The 19,837-nt window shown below is 50.5% G+C and overlaps 2 protein-coding genes across 8 annotated transcripts in view; both read left to right on the forward strand.

Annotated features, from left to right (window-relative positions):
• The window catches only part of LOC146759500 (receptor-type tyrosine-protein phosphatase T-like), an 83,703-nt gene extending 73,083 nt beyond the window's left edge, over positions 1 to 10,620 (forward strand). For 5 of the 7 annotated variants that reach the window (XM_085510721.1, XM_085510720.1, XM_085510719.1 and 2 more), the window contains one exon: positions 4,267 to 10,620. In XM_085510721.1, the coding sequence (XP_085366847.1) occupies positions 4,267 to 4,451 (185 nt within the window). In that variant the 3' untranslated portion in view covers positions 4,452 to 10,620. Of the gene's footprint in view, positions 1 to 71; positions 4,193 to 4,266 lie in introns of those variants that run through there. The other 2 variants (XM_085510723.1, XM_085510725.1) reach the window with 2 other exon arrangements.
• Positions 10,621 to 13,060: 2,440 nt separating this feature from the next.
• On the forward strand, positions 13,061 to 18,754 carry LOC146759501 (uncharacterized). The gene is made up of 10 exons (XM_085510727.1): positions 13,061 to 13,195; positions 13,972 to 14,051; positions 14,123 to 14,175; positions 14,769 to 14,837; positions 15,177 to 15,236; positions 16,027 to 16,098; positions 16,458 to 16,550; positions 16,684 to 16,794; positions 17,102 to 17,249; positions 17,539 to 18,754. The coding sequence occupies exons 3-10, from the start codon at positions 14,139 to 14,141 to the stop codon at positions 17,759 to 17,761; spliced, it is 813 nt and encodes a 270-aa protein (XP_085366853.1). The 5' UTR covers positions 13,061 to 13,195; positions 13,972 to 14,051; positions 14,123 to 14,138; the 3' UTR covers positions 17,762 to 18,754.
• The last annotated feature ends 1,083 nt before the right edge of the window (positions 18,755 to 19,837 follow it).

The raw sequence follows: 19,837 nt of genomic DNA on the forward strand, positions 1-19,837 counted from the left end.
GTAGGCCCTGTTGTTTTTCAAGACTGGGTCTCTCTCTTTGTGTTTTCTGCTTTCCCTTGTTCTATCAACAGCTTTCCTGCCCTGAGGACTGCTCTTGCTATTGGCAGAATGTGATTGAAAAAGCTTCCTACTAAGTTCATTCTCTCTGTAACTGCGTAGAGGAGATAAGTAAAAGGAGATCTCATGCAAACCTGACTTTTAATGGGTTTTGAAGAACCTGACCTTGAACGCAGTGGGGCACAATTCCTACATCACACCATTTCCATGGTATAATGCATAGAACTAGTGGTGAATATTTCTTATTTTCATCGCATTAAGTTCAGAATAGACCTAACATCATCACTGAGCAAACCCGATACAAATGATTTAGCACGATGTTAAGATGCAGTGCTTTGATCCCCAGGATGCTTCACAAAATGTGGCTCTTGGGGAACCAATGATGACAATGTCTGGGTTACTACTTCGAGTTTAGAGCTGCTTTTAACAACTCTTCTAAGGACTTCGAAGTCACCCCAGGGGGGATACTTTGCCAGCAATGGTGTCAGTAAAGCAATTTACTTGTAACACAAACTGAGTAGCTGTAAAAAGTCTTCCTCAACACATATCTGGTCTCAAAATGGGTTGTAAGGAAATGGTAGGGTTATTGCCATGGGCCATGCTGGAGGTAACTCTCCTTTTCTAACGCTCAGGAAGGCATCCTGTGCCCTTGCTTTGCTGCTTTGTTGTAACATGGAATAACTCCATTACTGCCTGTGCAGTCATCCTGAAGTTGAAAAGAAATGGGCAGAAACCCACAGCTGCTTTTCTTTAAGGGTGTGAGGTGCAGGTGCTGCACAGGGTTCCTACCTGCAGCTGCTGTCAGAGAGCTGGTGCTGCAGGTTGGCAGGGCTGTAAGGAGTTGTGTCACCACTGGCAGCCAAGGAAGAGACATTTCTCCCCTTCCCTCCTTCATCTGTGGCTCTGGTGGACCCTGAATCCTCCCATTGTTTCCTATTTAAGTGTTCCTGTAATATCTTCATTTAATTCATTGCTCTGGGTTGCAAACATTCTGTGTCTCAGTCTCCCATCTGTTCCCCTGCAGTTTTTTTAGCCCGTGGGTAGTGGTGTGACCCTCGTGGATATCCACATCTTCCTTTGGCCTTGTGGTGGTAGAAAGATACAGAGCAGGTGTGGGTGATGTTTGGATGAAATGAGTCTCCCCTGGGTTTTCCCAGAGCATGACTGGAGGTCTCTTCATCAGCTCAGAGAAATTAGGTTGATTCAGTTTTGGAATCCTAGAGTTTCTTCTACTTCAGTGGTTCCTATTTTTGGTGTTAGAAGAAAAATGTTAAATTAGATGTCGTGCCAACTAGAAGTATATTTGCTCTGTGATTATTGTTCAAATAGAAACACCTTCGTAGCTCAAAAAGCCCCATTCTTCTGTGTTCTCTTGGTTTGCACTGCCTGATTTGAGTACTGCTGCAAAGATTCATGTGTTTGACCCTGAGCTGCCTTCTGCAAATGGATTTAATTTGTGTTAACCTGTTGGGTCACCAAGAAGAATCGGCAGGCTGCCTTTACTCTGATGCTCTGAATGCCTGCTCCTTTTAAAAAGTGACCTCTTCTTAATATTAAGTTGATAAGAGAGATCAGAGAGATGGGTAAAGCCAGGGGATGCCGAGAGCTTTTTGGTCATCTTACACTTTAGGCTTTTTCTTGATTGACGTGAATGGGAAAGGGCAAAAAATTATGGTAGCACTAGTGTTTATTACTGTCTCGATGGATATTGCTTTTGATTTATAGGCACGTCTTGTTTTGTATACATGGAATGTGGAAATTCTTTTTTCCTTGGTTTTTTTTTTTTTTTTCCTTGTCCTTGCTCTGTGATGTGCAATTTTGTATTTCTCAATGCCTGACCATTGGCAAGGACACTGCAATGTAGCTGTGGCTACTTTATGCCACTTTTGGCTTTTTAAACATACAGTATTGGCTTCAGCACACAAGCAGTGTAGCACCACAAGTGAATTCATAGTCTTTATCATTTAACAGTCTATTTACAGTCCATTGCTGGCACCTGTGATGTATGGGCAGCTGAACCAAAGCTAAACAGTGGTTCTGTGGTTTGGAGATTTGCCATAGTTGAAGATTTCCATATGTTATAGGGCTGAATTCAATCTACATTAACTCTTTGTGGACAGAAAGGCTCAGCCACTCTACATCCATCCAAGCTCCTGAAGAGGGATTTCACATCTCCCCATCTCTGCTGAGGGTGGCAATAGACAGAGACAGTCACAAATCTGTAATAATGTTGTGACGTGGCCAACAACTCATTGTTGGGATGTTCTGTTTGACCTGTTGCATCTGTGTCAGCTTCTGTCTACCCATTAGTTTGATTACCTTTAGTGGCATTGCCCTGTATTTGCCTTTATTTGCATCGTTGTCTTTCTGAGGATGGAAGGAGCAAGTCTGCAGTGTGCCTCCAAACTAAATGTTCTGAGCTGTAGCAGGGATACCAGAGCGGTGTCCTCTGTAACAAGCAAGGAAAATGAATGTCTTGGAGTTAGGCTGAAATTGGCTTGGCTTATCTGAGCATTGACTGCTCTCGAACTGCAGCTCGTACCAGAGAGAAAGTGTATTTTTGCAGATGGATGGAAAAAAATGAACGCATGCTGCTAATGCCAGAGAAAAAGTTCATTTCTGGCTATTGGCCTAATTTTGTTCCATTCCTGGATACATGACCACTCCAGTAGCTCTGTTAATGTTAGTGAAATGAGTTCTGATTTACGCCAGTAGCAAGGAGATTGAGGAACGTTTAACAAGGCAAGTGTTCACTTCAAAGTACTGGATTAACAAGGGCAGTAAACATGAGTGTGGGAGTAATTAAGCAATAAAACATGTTAGGCAGTGTGGTACTGGGGGATTATAGCACATCTTGGGTGTTGCTGCAAGGCACCTGCTCAGAAGCTGTGTAGCTCTAATTACTTGTCACTGCTTCAGCAGGCTGGGAGGCAATTTCTTTTGTATGTCCCATTGCCTCAAAACAAACAAAGTGAACTCAGACAACTCTTTAAAAAGTGTTATAACCCATTAAGGGTTATAACGTTATGGTGTTTCTCAGCTTGCTCTCCTCCCCTTTTGTGTTGCTGAGACCACAGCTTCATTATTAGGCTTCAGATAACCCCTCGTCATTTCAGCTTCGCTCCACTCAGGAGTTGCATCTCATCTGCCCTGTGTGCATTGCTCTGCTCTGCACATTTCTCCTGCTCAGATTACCTGGGTCCTTTTGGTCCCAAGAGAGACCTCTGTCAACTGTTTACCTCTCTGATCTTCATCTGTTGGCTGAAATGCCAGTGGTGGGTTTCAGCATCTCAGAACATAAGGTCATGACACCAGTACAGCAGCCTTCAAAGCAGAGCTCATACATACCCACGTGGGCAGGTGCATCTGCTAAGCACATTTCCTTCCTTCTGGCACCCCAGTAGGGGACTTGGCTAATGTCCACGGGCCAGTGGCAAGGACTTGGCACCAGCATTTGCTGAGGTCACATTTTGCAATCCATCTGAAAGCAATCTGCATTTGTCCGATCTGTGTAGCCATTCCCTCTTTTGCCAGCATGTTTCACATCCGCAAGCATTATTAACCTCCTGTATCTACGTGTGTATTTATTTCCACTTTTGTTGCTCTCAGATTTCTGACCATTCCCAGCCATAACCCCCCTCTCCTCAGATGGGCTGCTTCTCTTCTTAAGTTACTGAAGTATATGCCACCTTCCATAACATTAGTCACTTGGATGCATATCATTAGCATTAGACATTCTTTAAAAATAAGCTTATTATTCTGTTTATCAGCTCTCTGCCATACAGTTTTCATTCAGCCAGTTTGTTTATTAATTTTGCCACTTGGCTTCCACGATGGCATTTGCTTTAATGTGTCCCATTCTTTCTGAAATAACTTGGTTGTTCTCCTTGTTTTAAAGCAACGTATTTATATTGACACTTTATTAGAGAAAATTGCAACCTCTTACCAGAGAGAGCAATTACCTCTTGTATTCTTAAAGTGCATTAAATTACTTTCACGGTGTAATTGAAACCGAGGCAGAGGGCTCATTAATGCTTCCTTATCTCTTGATATTTATTTCTTCTTTTCTAAAAACAAAAAATGTGACTTCTTGCAAATGAAAGAATGGAACTTTAATAACCATTATGAGGTACATTTTTATTTTTTTTCCCTTTTTTTTTTTTTTTTCCTTTGTGCATGCTGCCTGGGAACGGTTTTGCTTGTTCTTAGCAGTGCTGGGTAGGCAACAGGCGACCACACGAAACCCACCCGGCCTCCTGAGCACAGGTGATTATCAGCTCAGGACCAGGAAGACAGCCGCCACTTCCAGAAGTCTGAGCAGCTTCATGACTTCTCTTTTCATGTCTTGTTTGTGTGGGGAAAGTGCTTTTACAGCTGTTCAAACTGCAACATAAAGGGGACTTTCTCTCACATAACAACGGCTTTGCACTGATATAAGATATACAGCTTAGCAGAGGGTCAACTGGAGACCTAAGGAGCGCTTGAATCTTCGTGTGAGCCTCTGAGCATGAGTGAAGAGGCCCATGGATTCCTTGCTGGCCCTCTGCAGAGGCTGAACGTCTCCCTGAGCATGCATGGAGATGGTGCAGTATTTTCACTTTACATTGCATTGTTCTGGGGTTGGTGATTACACTTTGGCTCAAGCAGTTGAGTGTTGCTGTTAAAGATACGATGACAGGCAATTGAAGACTTGATTCTGGAAGTCTTTTTTTGCACAAAGTTCTGCAGGAATCGGTGACCTTGCAGAATCAAATGGTGCAAAGCTCCTTCGCAGGTCACTAATAGAGGAGCTCAGAGCTTCTCAAGTGTTTTGCAGTTTGAACATGAAAGCCTTTGTGTTGTAAACTTGCATAATGCTGAAACTGGCACCTCTGCGTCACTCCAGAAGATTATTTCAATCTAGAAGAGAAATACAGCATCTCGTGGAAATAGTTTCCACTGCTTTAATTGGATCCGCACAGGATGACATACTGGGACATCACAGGGTGTGATTAATGCAAAGGGGTGGGAAGATGGGGTTGGATTTCAGTTTTGGAGTGCATTAAGTTTTTGTAGGAATGCAGCTCTTCTACTATGTAATTGAATAGATCAGACTTCTCTTACTCAGCAGTTATTTAGCCACACGTAAGAACATTATGCTGATACTGGGCAGAGAGTGCTGAGGTTTCTCTAAAGTTCAAATGCTTTATTGTCCTGCTTTTAGCAGAGGGTTAACACTGGAAAGGGGGACTGCCTTGAAGGTGAATGCATGGATAATACAGAGACCTCAAAAACAGGTCTTGGTCTGAAAGGGGACCAATGAAATCATATATGCGAAAGAAACAGGAAAATTTAGGAGGAAAAAAGTCCTTAGAATGAAGAGTTTTGTTGCAGGTGAAAGCTGTTTCTTTAATAGCTTTTGTTCCCTCAAATTCATATAAAACTGTTCAGTTTTTGTCTGAAATATATTCTACTTTCGTAGACAGGTAATGTATTTTTTAAACAGATTTAATCCCACTTCAAATCTGTTTGTTATTGCATTTTGTCTTTTGATACACTGGAATATTACTCCTTTGACAGGTTTATTCTGTTTTGTGCTATTTATTTCAGAAGGTTGCATCACATTTTTAAGTTAGAAGCGTGAAGGCGCTTTTTTCCTTTCCCTTCAACAAGTCTCAGCCGTCAAAAAGTTGTTATTTTAGCACACATTCATGTAACACTCTAATTAATTGTTAATAACAGACACGCTTATATTGCTCTTACTGAAAAACATTCCCGGCTGGGAAGACAAATCAAATCTTCCTGGCATTTGGATGCCCATTGAAATAGTGAGCAGCTTTATTTCTGTTCAGTTTGGTGTCAGGGCTGAGTTAGAGGGGTTTAAGTTGTCCTGGGGGGATCCTTACCCCAGGTTGCTAATGAAGCAGCCCTGAGTTAGGGAAGAGCTTGGTGCAGAGCAGTGGGATGAGACTGGAAGCAAGCAGGGCCTGGTAGCCTAAGCCTGGGGGCTGGAGGTCGTAGTGTGTTCCAGAGCCCCAATCAGGGGTCTGATGTAGCTTTTTCCTTGAGCATATCCTCAGAACCAGGCAGGGTTACTAATGCAGGAGCTGCTCAGCTGCTTCCAAGAACTGGCTGTGTAAGAAGTCATGAGAGATGTCAGTGGCACAAGAGAGGTAGGCATGGAACAGACCGTTTCTTAACTGAAGAGTATTCTTAATAGAATAACAGAAATCGAGGGTGGGGGACAAACTCTTCCTTCAAGACACATCTGAAAGTGCTGCTTCAACTCAGCGAAGTGCAGAGAGCTTCCCAGGATCTCATGCAGCCCATGCTGAGCTGCATGCAGACAGACTCCCTAACACATTGGCCACGTGGATCCCTTTTTACAGTAAAGCATTGAGCTTCCTCCTCAGCTTACAGGTGAGGTCTTAAGCACAGGTTCTGTATTCCAGCAGGGTGCTTAAACCACCTTTGTCAGCCAGGCTCGGGGGTGACCTGGTTTCACTCTTTGTTATATTCACACTTCTGGACTTTGCTTGCTGCTTCTGTAATTTCTGCAGCTGCTCCGGCTGTGGGGTTTTAATGATAACCATGAGGAGAGCAGAGTAACGGGCAGCGGCTGGTGAGAAGGTTAATTAGTTGTTATTCAGAGCGTGAGCTCTGTTCTATATCCATGCCATCATCCTGCACTGAAATGCCTTTGGCTGCATCAGTCAAAAGATTGATCCTGCTCCGCGTACCTGAGACCACACAGAAATTAAGTTGAATCCGGAAATTTGGACTTTGAGAAAATTTGCTCTTTTTTTCATTATTATTATTATTATTATTATAATTGAAAACCAGTTTTTAAATAGCTGCATAAATGGAGAGTTAAAATGGAAATGTGCTTTCACCTTCTGAACCATCACATCGCTCATAGACGTCGCAGCGGCTGCTCTTTATCTGAGCTCTTCTTTCAAGTAAATGTAATAACCTTTCTCATTCCTGGGGCCGTAGATCTGCTGTTAGCACAAATAAAGTGCTTCTGCTCAAAAGACAGAGGGAGAAAAACAGGAGGAGAGAAGAAAAGCCTTTGTGGTGGATTTACCTGGAATCTTCAGAATCAATTATTCTCTTACTGCTCTGTTTTAATTCTCATTCAGTTTAGTAACACTAATCTTGATGATTCCTTGCTGTTTACCCCCATCCTCCTGCTGACTCAACCTGTATGCCTGATAATCTCTCATATAAATTCTGCTCAGTCTCGTTGTCCTGCACTGCTTTGCTTTGCTGCTCTCTCCACTTAGAATACGGTTGAAAGTTTTTGGCTCTCATCACTCTTTCCACTTCTTTAGAGCTTTTTTTTTTAAAGAAAGGAGAACATCTCATTGTGCTCTGAAGCCAGAGCAAGTAATCCTGTGCTGTTTGCAGACCTCAGTAACTGGGCGTGGGTAATTGGCATAGTGATGTGTAGTGAGAGCGGTGGTGGTGCTCCTTTCTGCTTCAGCGCAACAACCAAAGGCATAACTAAGGTGAAGTGTTGTTGTTAGAGGCCTGCCCTTGTGTCTGGTTGTCGAAGACTGAGTTTCAGAGGTGTAGATGTAATCTACATTCTAGATGCAAAGTTACTTTGAATGTTTTGTGGTTACTTGCTGGGAAATGAAAGGGAAGGGGAAAAGATAGGAAATATTGTTTGCTTGTGAAAGGAGAATAATTGTCTTTTGAAATCAGCCTGCAGGTCTGCTAGGTTCAGCACACTGCCGAGCCATTATACGCTGCAAAGAAATTACTCTGGTTAATTGAGCAGCTCCTTTGAACTCCTAATGACTTTTAACCCATTATTTTTTCTTAATTTTTCTGGGTTAATTATTACTTTGAAGTTTTTTTGTTGTTGTTGTTTCTGATTAGTTTTTGCTTCAAGAGTGACTCTCTACCCATTGGAGTAATTATTTGGTGTTGCAGTTTTAAGACCAAACCTAGTGTAGTGTAATTGTCCATCCATCCCTGATGCTGGCACTGCCTGTTTTTAGGTGCATCAGTCCCTGAAAGCTGTAACTTGTCTAGTAGATTTAACACAGACAGGGAGTCAAGGGAGCTGTGGTGTATTCCCTTCTTGGGATCTGCTGACTGTCGTTTACCTTCCCTATTAAGAATGTAAGCTTAGGGCTGGAAATGGTCCTACTCGTGTTTGTGCACTGTAATGGAGTCCTGCCCTCAGTGGGGGTCTCTGGGTGCCTCTGAAATACACGCAGCAATAACAGCAGTGACCTGTGCTGCACCTTGTTGTACCAGCATCCAGGCTGCAGTTACGAGGAACAATTTATCCTAGGAAATGTGCTGGAAGTCACTGCTAGAAACTGGTTATAGTTGTTGTTTTCCCTTTTGATGTAAACAGAACATAAATGTTGTTCCGCAGAAGAAAAAGTCTTCTTAAAGATATTGAAATGAAGCAGCTGCCCTCGCAGCACCCTTGCACTAAACACGCAGCGCTGCCCATCGCGCGTTTGAAGCCATTGGAGCTGAAGCCTCTAATTGTAATTAGCCCATATTAACCCATTAGCCAATGTTACCCCCAATTGGTTGTTGTTAGTTGTTAAGAAAGCCCTCAGTAAAATCCATATCTATTATTCCCCTCACTTTGGAGTTTGGGACCCTTTGCATTGGAGATGGGGAAAGATTTCCCCCTTGAAAAGCACAGAGTGAGAGCAGACGTAGATAGGAAGAGAGATGGGATGGGCAGCATCCATTCTGCACTCAGACGCTGCTTGGTCTGCATGCTTCTCTTCTGCTTTTATATGAAGTTCATACATGAAGATTATATATGAAGTTTATATATGAAGGCTGCAGCAAAGTGTCTCTGCTATGGAGCCCTGGAGGGGGATAGAGATGGAAAACGGGGGAGAAAGGGCAACTAAAAGCAGAACCCTGATGCCAAATGGGTCAGAAAAGTGTATAACCCCAAGGAATAAAAGGGTGAACCCCTTTCAAAGGCCTGAACCCAAGGACCAAAGATTGAAGCCCTTTTAGATGCACCCCAATGCCCAATGATGCATCCCTGTCACCAAGCCCTGAGCCCAGGGCTGGTAGTTGTGGCTTTAAGGCTCCTTCCAGCAGTGTATGGGGAGAGCAGCTTCAGGGAAGCGAAGGCTGCAGTGGGTAAGGGATGTGAAGGGAAAATGGGGGACAAAAAAGCTCTTGATGGGTTCTCTGCTCTCTGACTTGGCTGTCTGGGATGGGGAGCAGAGCAAACCCCCACGATTCAAGAGGAAACAGAGTCCTGCTGTTCCACCTGGAGTACCACGAGTCCATGGGGCCGGATGGGATCCATCCATGAGTGCTGGGGGAGGTGACAGCTGAGGCTATTGGTGTCTGTTGGTCTGCACTGACTTCAGCAAAGCCTTCCACACCATCCGCCATGGGTTTCTCCTGCGGAAGCTGCAGCCCATTTGGGGGCACTTATGGAATCATTTTACGGTCATTTGGGGGGACTTGGGGGGATTTCGGATCATTTGGGGTCATTGGCATGCATTGGTGCACTCTGTGCTGGGTGAGGAACTGGCTGGGGGATGGGCCCAGACAGTGGTGGTTGAATGGAGCAAGAGCCAGCCAGCAAACAGCCATCAGATAACAGCAAGTGGGGCATGGATTGATCTGCTATGGGGAACTGAGGGTCTTATTGCTCCCTATAACCCCAAAAGGGAGGCTGTGGTGAGCTGGGGGTCGGTCATTGGGAGGACACTGGGGTGATGTCGGGAGTGATGCTGTTGGGGTGACATTGGGGTGACGTAGGGATGACATTGGGGTGACATTGGGGTGGTATTGGGGTGACCTTGGGGCTGTGTTGGGGTGACACTGGTGTGATGCTGTTGGGATAACGCTGGAGTAATGTTGGGGAGCGATGTTAGGAGCGATGTTGGGGTATCACTGGGGTTGCTATCAGGGAGGGAGGGATGTTTTTGTTGCTGGGGGGCGACGCTGGGGGGTCATGTTGGGGTCATGTTGGAGTTATGTTGGGGTATCCCTTAGGGGGCGACATCGCTGGGGTGGCGATGGGGGGTCAGTTTGGGGTGACACCGGGGTGCAGTTCCGCTCTTTGGCCACGCGGTGGCAGCAGAGAGCTCTCCGCTCTCTTGACCACAACGAAACGAAGTCGGGTCAGCAGAACCGGACCGGAACCGCGCATCCGAATCCTTACGGAACACAAAACACTCCAATCTGCATCGTTCCCATTTACAGAGAAAACCTCATGAGAAACACCCCTCCTTTCCCCACCCCCCAGAACCGACCCAGACCCATAGATACCTTCCCGAACCACCCGTGTGCTGCCCTCAAGCCTCCCCCCTCAATAGGCGACCCAAAGGCACCAGAGCCCCCCAGCGCTGACACCGCACGTCCACTCTCCCCTCCCTCCCCCAAATTAGGGCCAGACCGCGGGGGGGCAACGAGGCGGCCGCCACCCACCCCCCATCTCCGTCCCTTTCATCCAACACGAAGGGGGTGATGGCGGCGGGGGGTTCGAGCCCCTTCCCACACCAACCAGCTTTCGGGTCCCCCCCCAGCGTTTCCCACATGGCGTCGAACATGCGGCGTCGCCTGGAGGCGTCCCAAGGGGCGGGGGGAGACGGCCAATGGTCGCAATTGAGCCGCTACGGGTAAAGGAAGGGGGGGCAAAGAGGAGACGGAGACACGTGGAGGCGATGAGGGGGGGTCGCGTCGTCGGGCTCCAAACGGAGGCAAAGCCGTAACCCCCCCCCCGGGGCTCCCCATCGTGCCAAAGCCCTCCTGTAACCACGGGGATCCCGGGGGGCACCGAAAGGGGGGGGGAGCAGCGGGAAGAGGGGGGGGTCGGGGAGGTGATGGAGGCGGAAAGAAGGGGGGACAGAGCGGAGGCTGAGAGCCGACCCCCCCCTTCCGTGCTTACCCGAGGGGGGGGAAGGCGGAGCGGGGGGGCGGCCAACACGGTGCCCAGCTTGGGGGGACCCAAAGCGGAAGTCGTGAAGCGCAGCCCGGTCGCCGACGTCGATGTCGCCCCCGCCCGACGCTGTGTGGGCTTAACGGAGGAGCTCCGTGGGGCAGCAGGGGGGCGGCAGCGCTCAGCACCCCCTGCCTCAAAGCGGCGCCCAGAGCCCCCCCCAACCCCCCGCAGCCTCTAAGATCTGGGGGGCGAAATGGGGACAGCGCAGCAGCAAAGAGGTGGCGGCTGTGACCAACTCGACGGGGGGGGGGGGTCCCGCTGCCCCCCAAGTGTTTAGATAAGGCCACCAGAGCCCGGCAGAAAACACCGGGAGGACCCCCCCGAGCTGCCAACCCCACCACCAAAGCCCGGAGCCAACAACTGCCCCGCTGACCTTCATCCCCTCCCCCGGAACAAGCAGAGGCTGCCAGCTCTAAGTGGGGCAGGAGAAGCTCGGGGGGGTCGGAGAACGTGGGGAAGAGGCTGGCGGCCAAATGGGGGGGTAAGGGGGGCGAGGGGGGGGTCCCGAGGCAGAGGAGGAAGAAGAGGCGCAGGGAGGGGGGCAGAGCTGGGTGCTGGGCTAAGGAAGCCAAGCGGTGTTGGAAGGACGCAGGGATGGGGCAAAGACCCCCCCGGGACCCCCAGAGAGCAGCATGGAGCAATGCCAGCTCCGCAGTGGGCAGCAGTTGGGTTAGAATAGGGGAAGAGCTCGGGGGGGCTTCTTGGAGTCCCTCAGCACCCACAGCAGCTGGGCCTGGGCTGCGGAGTCAGGAGGAAGGAGTGGGCAAGGAGGTGGCGTGGAAGTGGGGGGATGGGATCCACCAAGGGGCTGCTATGGGGGTCCCCCCTGGGATCCTGAGGTGCTCCATCATTGGGAGCCCTGGAAGTGGTGCCATGGGGGGGTCCTTGGGGTCTGGATCCCACAGTGCTGTGCCAAGGGGATCCTTGGGATCCAGCAGTGCTTTGCCAAGGGGTCCTTTGGGATCCAGCAGTGTGATGCGGAGGAGATCCCCAGCATCCAGTGATGTGACAACACCGGGACCCCTGGGGTCTGTAAGGGCTGCATGGCAGGGAGGTGCATTAGAAGGGGAAGGAGAGCACTGGGATCCAGAGGAGCTCAGCCCCACGGTGACACGAGGCTGCCCAGGGCTGTTGGGACCCAGTGGATCACAGTGTGAGGCCGGGATCTGGCAGCAGGTTGTGGAAGGAGCCACCTGCAGACATAGGAGAAGCTCCAGGATCTGGTCCATCAGCACGGCAGGATTCAACAGGATCTGATGAGAAAGAAAAGAGATGGGGGGTGAGATCCTCCATCCATACAAAGGTCCCCTGGATTCCCCCCACCCCCATAATGGGATTCCAATGGATCCCTTGATCCCTTCCAGTACCAAGGTGATGATCCCTGGGATTCCATCACCCAAATTCAGCCCCCAGACCCTCCCCAGTACCAATGCAGAGCCCTCCCCCCCACCCCCCCCATAAGATTCATCCCCCCCAAAGCTTCTCGCCTTCCACCAGCAGCAGCACCAGGGGCTGAATGGCAGAGGCTACAGCCAAGCGACCCAGCAGGGACCTCCGAGCCCCACAAGGCAACATCCTGGGGGGGTCCCCCGGCCCCTCAGCAGCTCCCGCAGACACTCAGCTGCTGCCGCCGGGCCCCCCCCTGCTTCACCCCCTCGGCTTCCTGCAGCAGGAGGGTCACAAAGGGGGCAACGACACCCACGGACCCCCCCGTGCCGGTGGCCAATAGGACGGTGACGGTGGCCAGAAGGAGCAGAGCCCGGGGGTGACCCGGAGGGTTGTGGGGCAGAGTCAGCAGCTCCAGTAGAGCCTCGTATACCGCCGGGACCCCCCCGGGACCCCGCATGCTTCACGGGGGTACTCGAGCAGCAGCAGCAGCAGCTCCACCTGTAGGGGGGGGGACACACAGCCCTCCGTGGAGACACAGCTGACACCCCCCCCCCTCCCCGGGATCGCCTTCCTCCGGCTCTGTAGGCCGTAGGAACCAAAGCGAGGGCGAACGCCAGTGAAGCGGATCGCGTTTCCCAGGGGGACCCATTTCCGCAGAGCACGCGTTCCCTCCGGGGGAGCGGATTACGGCACGGACCCATTGCGGATAATGGTGGGAAGGGGGAGTGGAAACCGGAGCGGCCTCACCTGGTGGCGTGGGGCGGAGGGGGGGGAACGGCGGAGGGAGCGGAGCGAAGCGCCGGGGGAGCGGAAGAGGTTTGTGGGCTGAGGGCCGCCAACAGCCGCCCCCAAGGCCCCAACATGGCGCTGCGGGCCGCACCCGAAGTGGATTACCCCGCCCCCTCGGTGCCCTGTGGCTCCTATAGGGCCGATACAGCCCTTCGCAGCCTCCCTATATCTGCCCTATAGCCCCCACAGAGCCCCCTTCAGCCCGCCCGTAGATCCCTCGTGTCCCTCATAGAGTCTCTACAGCCCCATAGAGCCCGCAGAGCTCCTATGGAACCTATACAGCTCCCTCTGTAGGCTCCTATAGAGCCCCCATATCCCCTCGGAGCCCCCTGTAGCCCCTGTGGGAACCTGAACAGTGAAGCAAGAAGCAGAGGCTCTGCTGGAATTTAGAACAAAGGGGAGCTAGAAGGGGGATAGTTAAAGGTAGTTTACAGAAAATGATTTAGTTAGTTAGAATAGCAAGGAATGGAGACAGTGGGTCTGGGAGAGCAGGAAGGAGGCAGATAAGGAGTGAGAACTCCCTGAGACCTGTCCAGAAAGGGATTAGAGGTTGTAAATATCAGAAGAGGAGTTGCATCTCCCTGACAAGATGGGCGATAACAAGAGGGGGTCTGCATGATAAAGAATTATTGAATATGTATCAGAATTACGGGAAATCATTGACTATGCATAAGGTGTACCTATATCTGTATCACGGTTTTACAAGTCGGTGTGCAAGTTTGGAGGAGCTATCCCCCTTGCACCCGGCGCTGCGCAACGCTGGAATAAACATACCTGCTTTATAACCCATCTCTGCATTATAGAGTTTGATTCCACAGCTCAATAGGACCAGATGGAATGGCTTCAAGCTGCGACAGGGGAGATTCAGGCTGGACACCAGGAGGTATTACTGGTCAGAAAGGGTGGCCAGGCACTGGAATGGACACTGAATCGATTTTCTTTATCTTTTGACAGTGTCTCTGGGTCTTTAATGTCCCTTCTCCCTCTGTGGCGAGCAGCAGGAGCAGGTGGGGGGGCAGAGATGGGGTAAAAAATAAGCGGAACTGAGGGTGAGAAGCCCAGGTTCTGGTTGCAGTGGCTCTGTGCCGTGTTGCCCTAGGGCTGCCTTCGATTGGGGGGGGAGGGGTACTGGACAGGGGGGACAGGCAGCACCACAGGAGCTGGGCAAGGGCATGAGGAAGCCCTGTGCTCCCACGGCTCTGCCGCTGGCTGGCTGGAGCATGCTCTTCATCCTGGGGGTGTCCTAGGGGAGAACTCGGAAGATGTGTGCTGGGAAAAGCATGAGCATTTCTGCTCCAGCTGCCTGATGCTCCCCATAGAAAAATCCTGGTTCCCAACAGAGACCCCCAGCTGTAGCCCAGATGGGTTCAGGCACCTTTTCTTTGTATGCTCTTCCACGCGGTCCCGGAGGGGTGCTGCACATGGCAAGGAGGGAGCAATTTTAAAGCTGCTGAGTGCCAGGCTCCAGGTCACCCTGGCCACTCTATATCTTTGGCAATCAAGGCCTGAGTCTCCCATCCTGTTACCTGGCCCCTTCCCTGTCACTAAGGGAGAGGAAGACCACAGCATGCAATGGGAACATCCCTCTTCTTTCTTGTAGATGATGACATTGGTACTCCTTCAGATGACCCGAAGGAGACTGCTTTTGTGCCTCAGGGGAAACTCCGAGGTAAGTTGTGAGTGTCTGTTTCCTTGGAAGTTGAAAAATTAGTGCTGTAATAGCTTATTTGGGTATGTAAGGACCTCCAAAGGTCTTTCAAGTCTCTTTGTGCTTTGAAGGTCGTACACAGATCAGTCATTAGTATTTTTTTTACTTGGAGAATTGTAACATTTCAGTGAGAAGGCGGCCCTTGCCAGTCTTTGCTCCTATTCCTTTGCTGTTTGGGCCATGTCATTCCCTGACCTGCAGCCAGTCCTCACAGGTCACTGCAGGAAAAAAAAACAAAGCAGACCCCAGTGCGCAGTGGAAGCTCTCCTCACCTGTGTCTGATCACTCTTGTGCCTGCAGGCCCCTTTGGTGCATTTCCAGAGCAAAGTCGTGTCCCTGAGCCTGGGGTGGATGCCAGAGGTAAGTCACCAGTCTTCATCTCATGATCTTTGCTCATATTTGGCTGTGGAAGTTCAGGAGGGGTTCATCTTTTCACTGCCTGGTGATTTCTTCTCCATGAGAAGCTTGGGTAGTCACTGTTTCTTGGGTGCTGCATGCTCCCAGCATCCCGTTGACTTTGTCTCCGTACATCAGAGATCTCCCCACTAAGAAAACCTTGAGGGGCCAAATGTTCTTCTATGCCTTCTCTGAAGATTGTTTTACTTGGCCTGGAGAGTATCTGGAATGCTGCTGAGTGCCAGCCAACTGCCCACCTGGCCTCTCTGCAGCTTTGCAACTTTTGACCCAGGTCTGGGTGCCATGTCATCACCTGAGCCCCTTCCAGTCACTGCAGGTCCCTAAGGAAGAGAGAAATCACAGCATACCATGGCACCCAAACAGCGGCACCCTGGCACATGAGTGGCAGGCCCGGCTGCCCCCAGGCATCAACACCAGGAGATGTTTCTCATCAATGCTGTGCCTATAAGCAACGCCTTGCCAAAGCCTCAGCATAATCCAGCCTGTGAGCCTCAGGGCAATACCACAGGAAAGGGCCTTTAGATCTTGCCCTTCCTCTTCCACCCCCTTCCCTTCTCCAGGCAGTTCTGCACACGGTTCCTTTTTGGACTGTCACGGTGCCACTGCAGGCACCCAACAACTATTTGCCAGATGCTTCTGTGTGGCAGGGAGAGGAGAGTGCTGTGGAGCAGTGCTGTCATTCCAGTCTAAACAGGTGTCTGACAGGAGCTGCTCTGTCTGTGTTTGTTGACAGCTCCTAGTGGAGTTGAATGGCATCCAGTTTCCCATCTGAGCTCCAGGACAGAAGCCCCAGAGATTCGAATGGGTACGTCATGAGATTTTACTTCCTTTGAGAGATGCCAGCTCACAGTCCTAATGTCAGCCGGGCATGTCTGCAGGTGTGAGTGAGAATGCACACCTGTGTGTGTGTGCCCTGCCCTCGCACAATGCCCTGGTCCCATTCAGTGATGCCGTTATGCATTTATGTAAGTTGCAGTGTGTGGTGAAAAGTTCTCATTCTTTGGTTGCAGAAGTGCCTCCAGGGAAGGCCGTGCTAAATCCTTAGTTGTGCTGGAACCCCACAGGCATCCCAGGGGTGGCTGTTGTTGTTACTGGCTTCACTGAAAAGACCCTTCAGTTTAATACCTTGTTTGTCTGAAAGTTATCTTAATGCTTTCTGTTTAGGTCCTGAGAAACAGAAAGAGACCCTGGAAACAGGAAAATATTTGCAGACACTGCCCCCTCTGCTAATGAAAATCATGAAGGACAAAGCACGTGGTAGGTGTATTTCCGTCTGTTCCCTGAAAGACTTGTGAAGCTGAATTTCTAGAAATACATGTGGAGAAACTGTACCATCTTCCTGATGAGAAGCAGTTACTTACAGTCCCACTCTCTTACCTCCTTTCTAAAGAGACAGGTGGAGCACCTATGCGCTGGCTTGCATTTCAGAACGGCAGAGTTCGCACACTGACTGTCCCCCTGAGAGTAAAAGAGGCCATGCAGACAGCAACTGTCACTCCAGGTAAGGGCTGCTCATAGTGGCTTCGTGGTTAGAGGTTGCTCCCCTCCCACTGCAGCCAGTTCCCAGGGACTTAGGAACTTTGTCCTTTTGGGAACTAGGCCACCAGAACCACATTCAGCAGATAAGGAGAGGAAACAGGACCCTCCATAGTACCTCCTGTGCACAGACCCTGCATTCCAGAGCTTGCTGTGCTTCCCCTGAGCCACCAGGCACAACAGCAGCCCGGAGCGGGATCCTTCCTGTGGTTGTTCTTGTCCATGTCACTCAAAGCAGCAGCTGGTGAAACAGATCCACGTTGTTTTTCCAGGTGCGGATGGTGAGGAACATGCAAATGCCGCAGTAGATAATTTTATCAAGAAGTACTGTCTGGGATTAGGTGCAGCTATCTTCGTTACCACGCTGATGGCAATGTTTTCATGCTATCGTCTTATCTGGCAACGGAGGCAGATAAACCAGTGAGTTCTTGTTCACCCCCACCCCTACCCTGCCCCCCTCTTTACTATAGGGCTCCTGTGAGCCAGGAGGCATTTCTAGTTAAAGCAGCATAGAGAAGCCAGTTAGTTGTTGCCTAACACTGTCTGAGATTGATGCTGTCAGATGTTTTAACTGGCCGAGCCATTCCTGCTGCATGTTCTTACTGCTGGGCCTGAGACAGGCCGGGAGCTGAGGGTGGCTCTACCATGCACTGTGAGGAAGGAGAGCAGGGGGTTCTCCTGTGCCCTCAGCATGTTTCTTTCTCTGCAGGCGCCTTGCTGCAGCTGCTGCAGCCGAGAATACTGCCCGCAGCACCTCGCGCTTGGAAAGATGGCTTGCTCGCCTCAACGGACAGCTTGCTTGCCTCAAGGCGCTGGACAGAAAGACAGGGCACCAACAACGACCAGCCCAGCAGCCGCAGAGCACCACCAGAGCGGCCCCTGCCAGGCCTGACGGCTGTCGGGCTCAACTGCCCCCCCTGCGGCCCCTGTAGCTCACCAGCCCAGGCTCCGTGGCCCCCGGGAAGTACATCAGGCCCAGCAGCCCCTATCCACCTTGGGCATCAACACCTCTTTCAGGGGACAGGAGGGACCCACCTGGTTTGGAAGCTTGCAGTCATTGGCTGGCACCCAAACAGCAGCACCCTGGCAGATGAGTGGCAGGCCCAGCTGCCCCCAGGCATCAACACCATCCTCCTGTCCCCCACCACCATCCTTCAGGGGTTGGCAGTGGCTCCCTCGGAGCATCACCTGGGGGCAGCCACCGCCTGGGGGAAGCTTGAGAGGCCCGTCAGCCCCCAGCACCATCTCTGCCCTCACCCTCCCCTCCACCATCCATCAGGGGATGGAAGCGACCACAGCAGAGTATAGACCTGGGGACATCATCCAACAGACGGACGACCATTGCCTGGGGGAAGCCAACTGGCCCAGCAGTCCCCTGCACCCCCCAGGAACTGTCACCAACCTCCCACTTCCCTCCACCATCCTTCAGGAGGTTGGAGCAGCCCCCGCAGGGTGTCAGTTTGAGGGCATCATCTGACACCCAGAAAACTACAGCCAGGGGAAAGCATACCAGGCCCCACAGCTCCCAGCCCCCCACAGCACCAACTCTGCCCTCCCGCTCCTCTCCACCATCCTTCAGGATGTGGGAGTGCCCCCCCCCCCACGGGGTCGGCTTGGGGGCATCATGCAACACCTGTAAAACCTCTGCCTGGGAGAAGTATGACAGGCCCAGCAGCCCCAAGATCCCCCCAGCACCACCTCTCTTTTCATGCTCCTCTCCACCATTGGTCAGGGGGTGGGAGCATCATCACTGGTCAACACAACAGGGGGTTCTTTCTTTAACATCCTTATTACACCTTCTGAACTGAGTATAGCTTTTCTACAAAAAAACTCAGCACCACAAATGATCATATTCAAAACATCTGTAACTATATGGAATATAGATATTGTAAATTAATTCAATAAAGTTCAACAACAAAACAAAATAACCAAGAAGCTGCTTCCTTCAAAAGGCAAAGTATTCTGACGAGGAGAAAACAGCAATACTAACATCACGTCACGGCGTTGCCATCAGGGCTCAAGCTAAGGCAGCCAGCTGACCAGGGCAGAACTTGTGTTAGACGCTGCTCAGTGACAACACCCAGAACAAAGTAGCAAGGATGTGAAGTGTAGGAGACTACTTGCGCTTATCACATTCTGTCTGCTGTAACAGCACTACTCAAAGATTTCTAATCAGGCCAAGATCTTTGTGAAGCAGCAGTTTGTTCATTACTGCCATCATGGCCGCACACCCCTACTGACTGTCGGGCAGGGCTGCAGTGGGGAACGCCCTCCACACGCAGTCCTGGGCAGGCAAGGGCTGTCGGTGCTCAGTGCCACACGCTCCTTGCCATCTGCACACACGTGGGCTGGCTTTGCACTGCCAGGCACATCGTCTCGCCTGGGCATTGCAGGTCCTCGCTTGGTGGTATGCAGAGACAGCGGGGCCAACAGATGAAGTTATCTGTGTTGTGTGCAATACTTGTATGACTTGGGAGCTGACAATCCTTGTGGTTCTCTGTCCTGCTACAATTTATAGGAAGGAGAGGAGGTCCATACGTGTATGCCTGAGCATGGTTCAAATGTTGGAGGACGGACGCTATTACGATTTAGGGTGATTAGGAAGGGAAGGTGGGCAATAGAAAAGATAGGAAATAGAATCAAGGAGTCTTTATAGGAAGCAAGAGGGAGAGAGAGTCACCACCATGGATCTGACGTGTTTAGTAGTTCAGTCATTGATCTTCAGTAGTGGTGGGTCATCAGGAGTTGTTGTTCCGCTGATGTTGACTGTGACCACGGGAACAGTTTCCAATGATAGTATAAACTTACAAATAAGTCCAACGTGGTTCAGTCAGCTCTCCTTGGTGTGACAGCTCAAATCCAAAATGGTTGAGTCAGCTCTCCTTGGAATGGCAGCTTCTGGCCCTGGGATCTCATCTTCTGGGCCTTGCCAGCAGACAAGAGGGAGCAGGGATGCCCACCTGCATCCTGTTCTTCACAGGACACGATGGTATCATTCCCCAGTTTTC

This window comes from Coturnix japonica, chromosome 10 (genome assembly GCF_054131305.1).
Source record: "Coturnix japonica strain WE chromosome 10, WE-NBRP24, whole genome shotgun sequence".
NCBI classification, from domain to species: domain Eukaryota; kingdom Metazoa; phylum Chordata; class Aves; order Galliformes; family Phasianidae; genus Coturnix; species Coturnix japonica.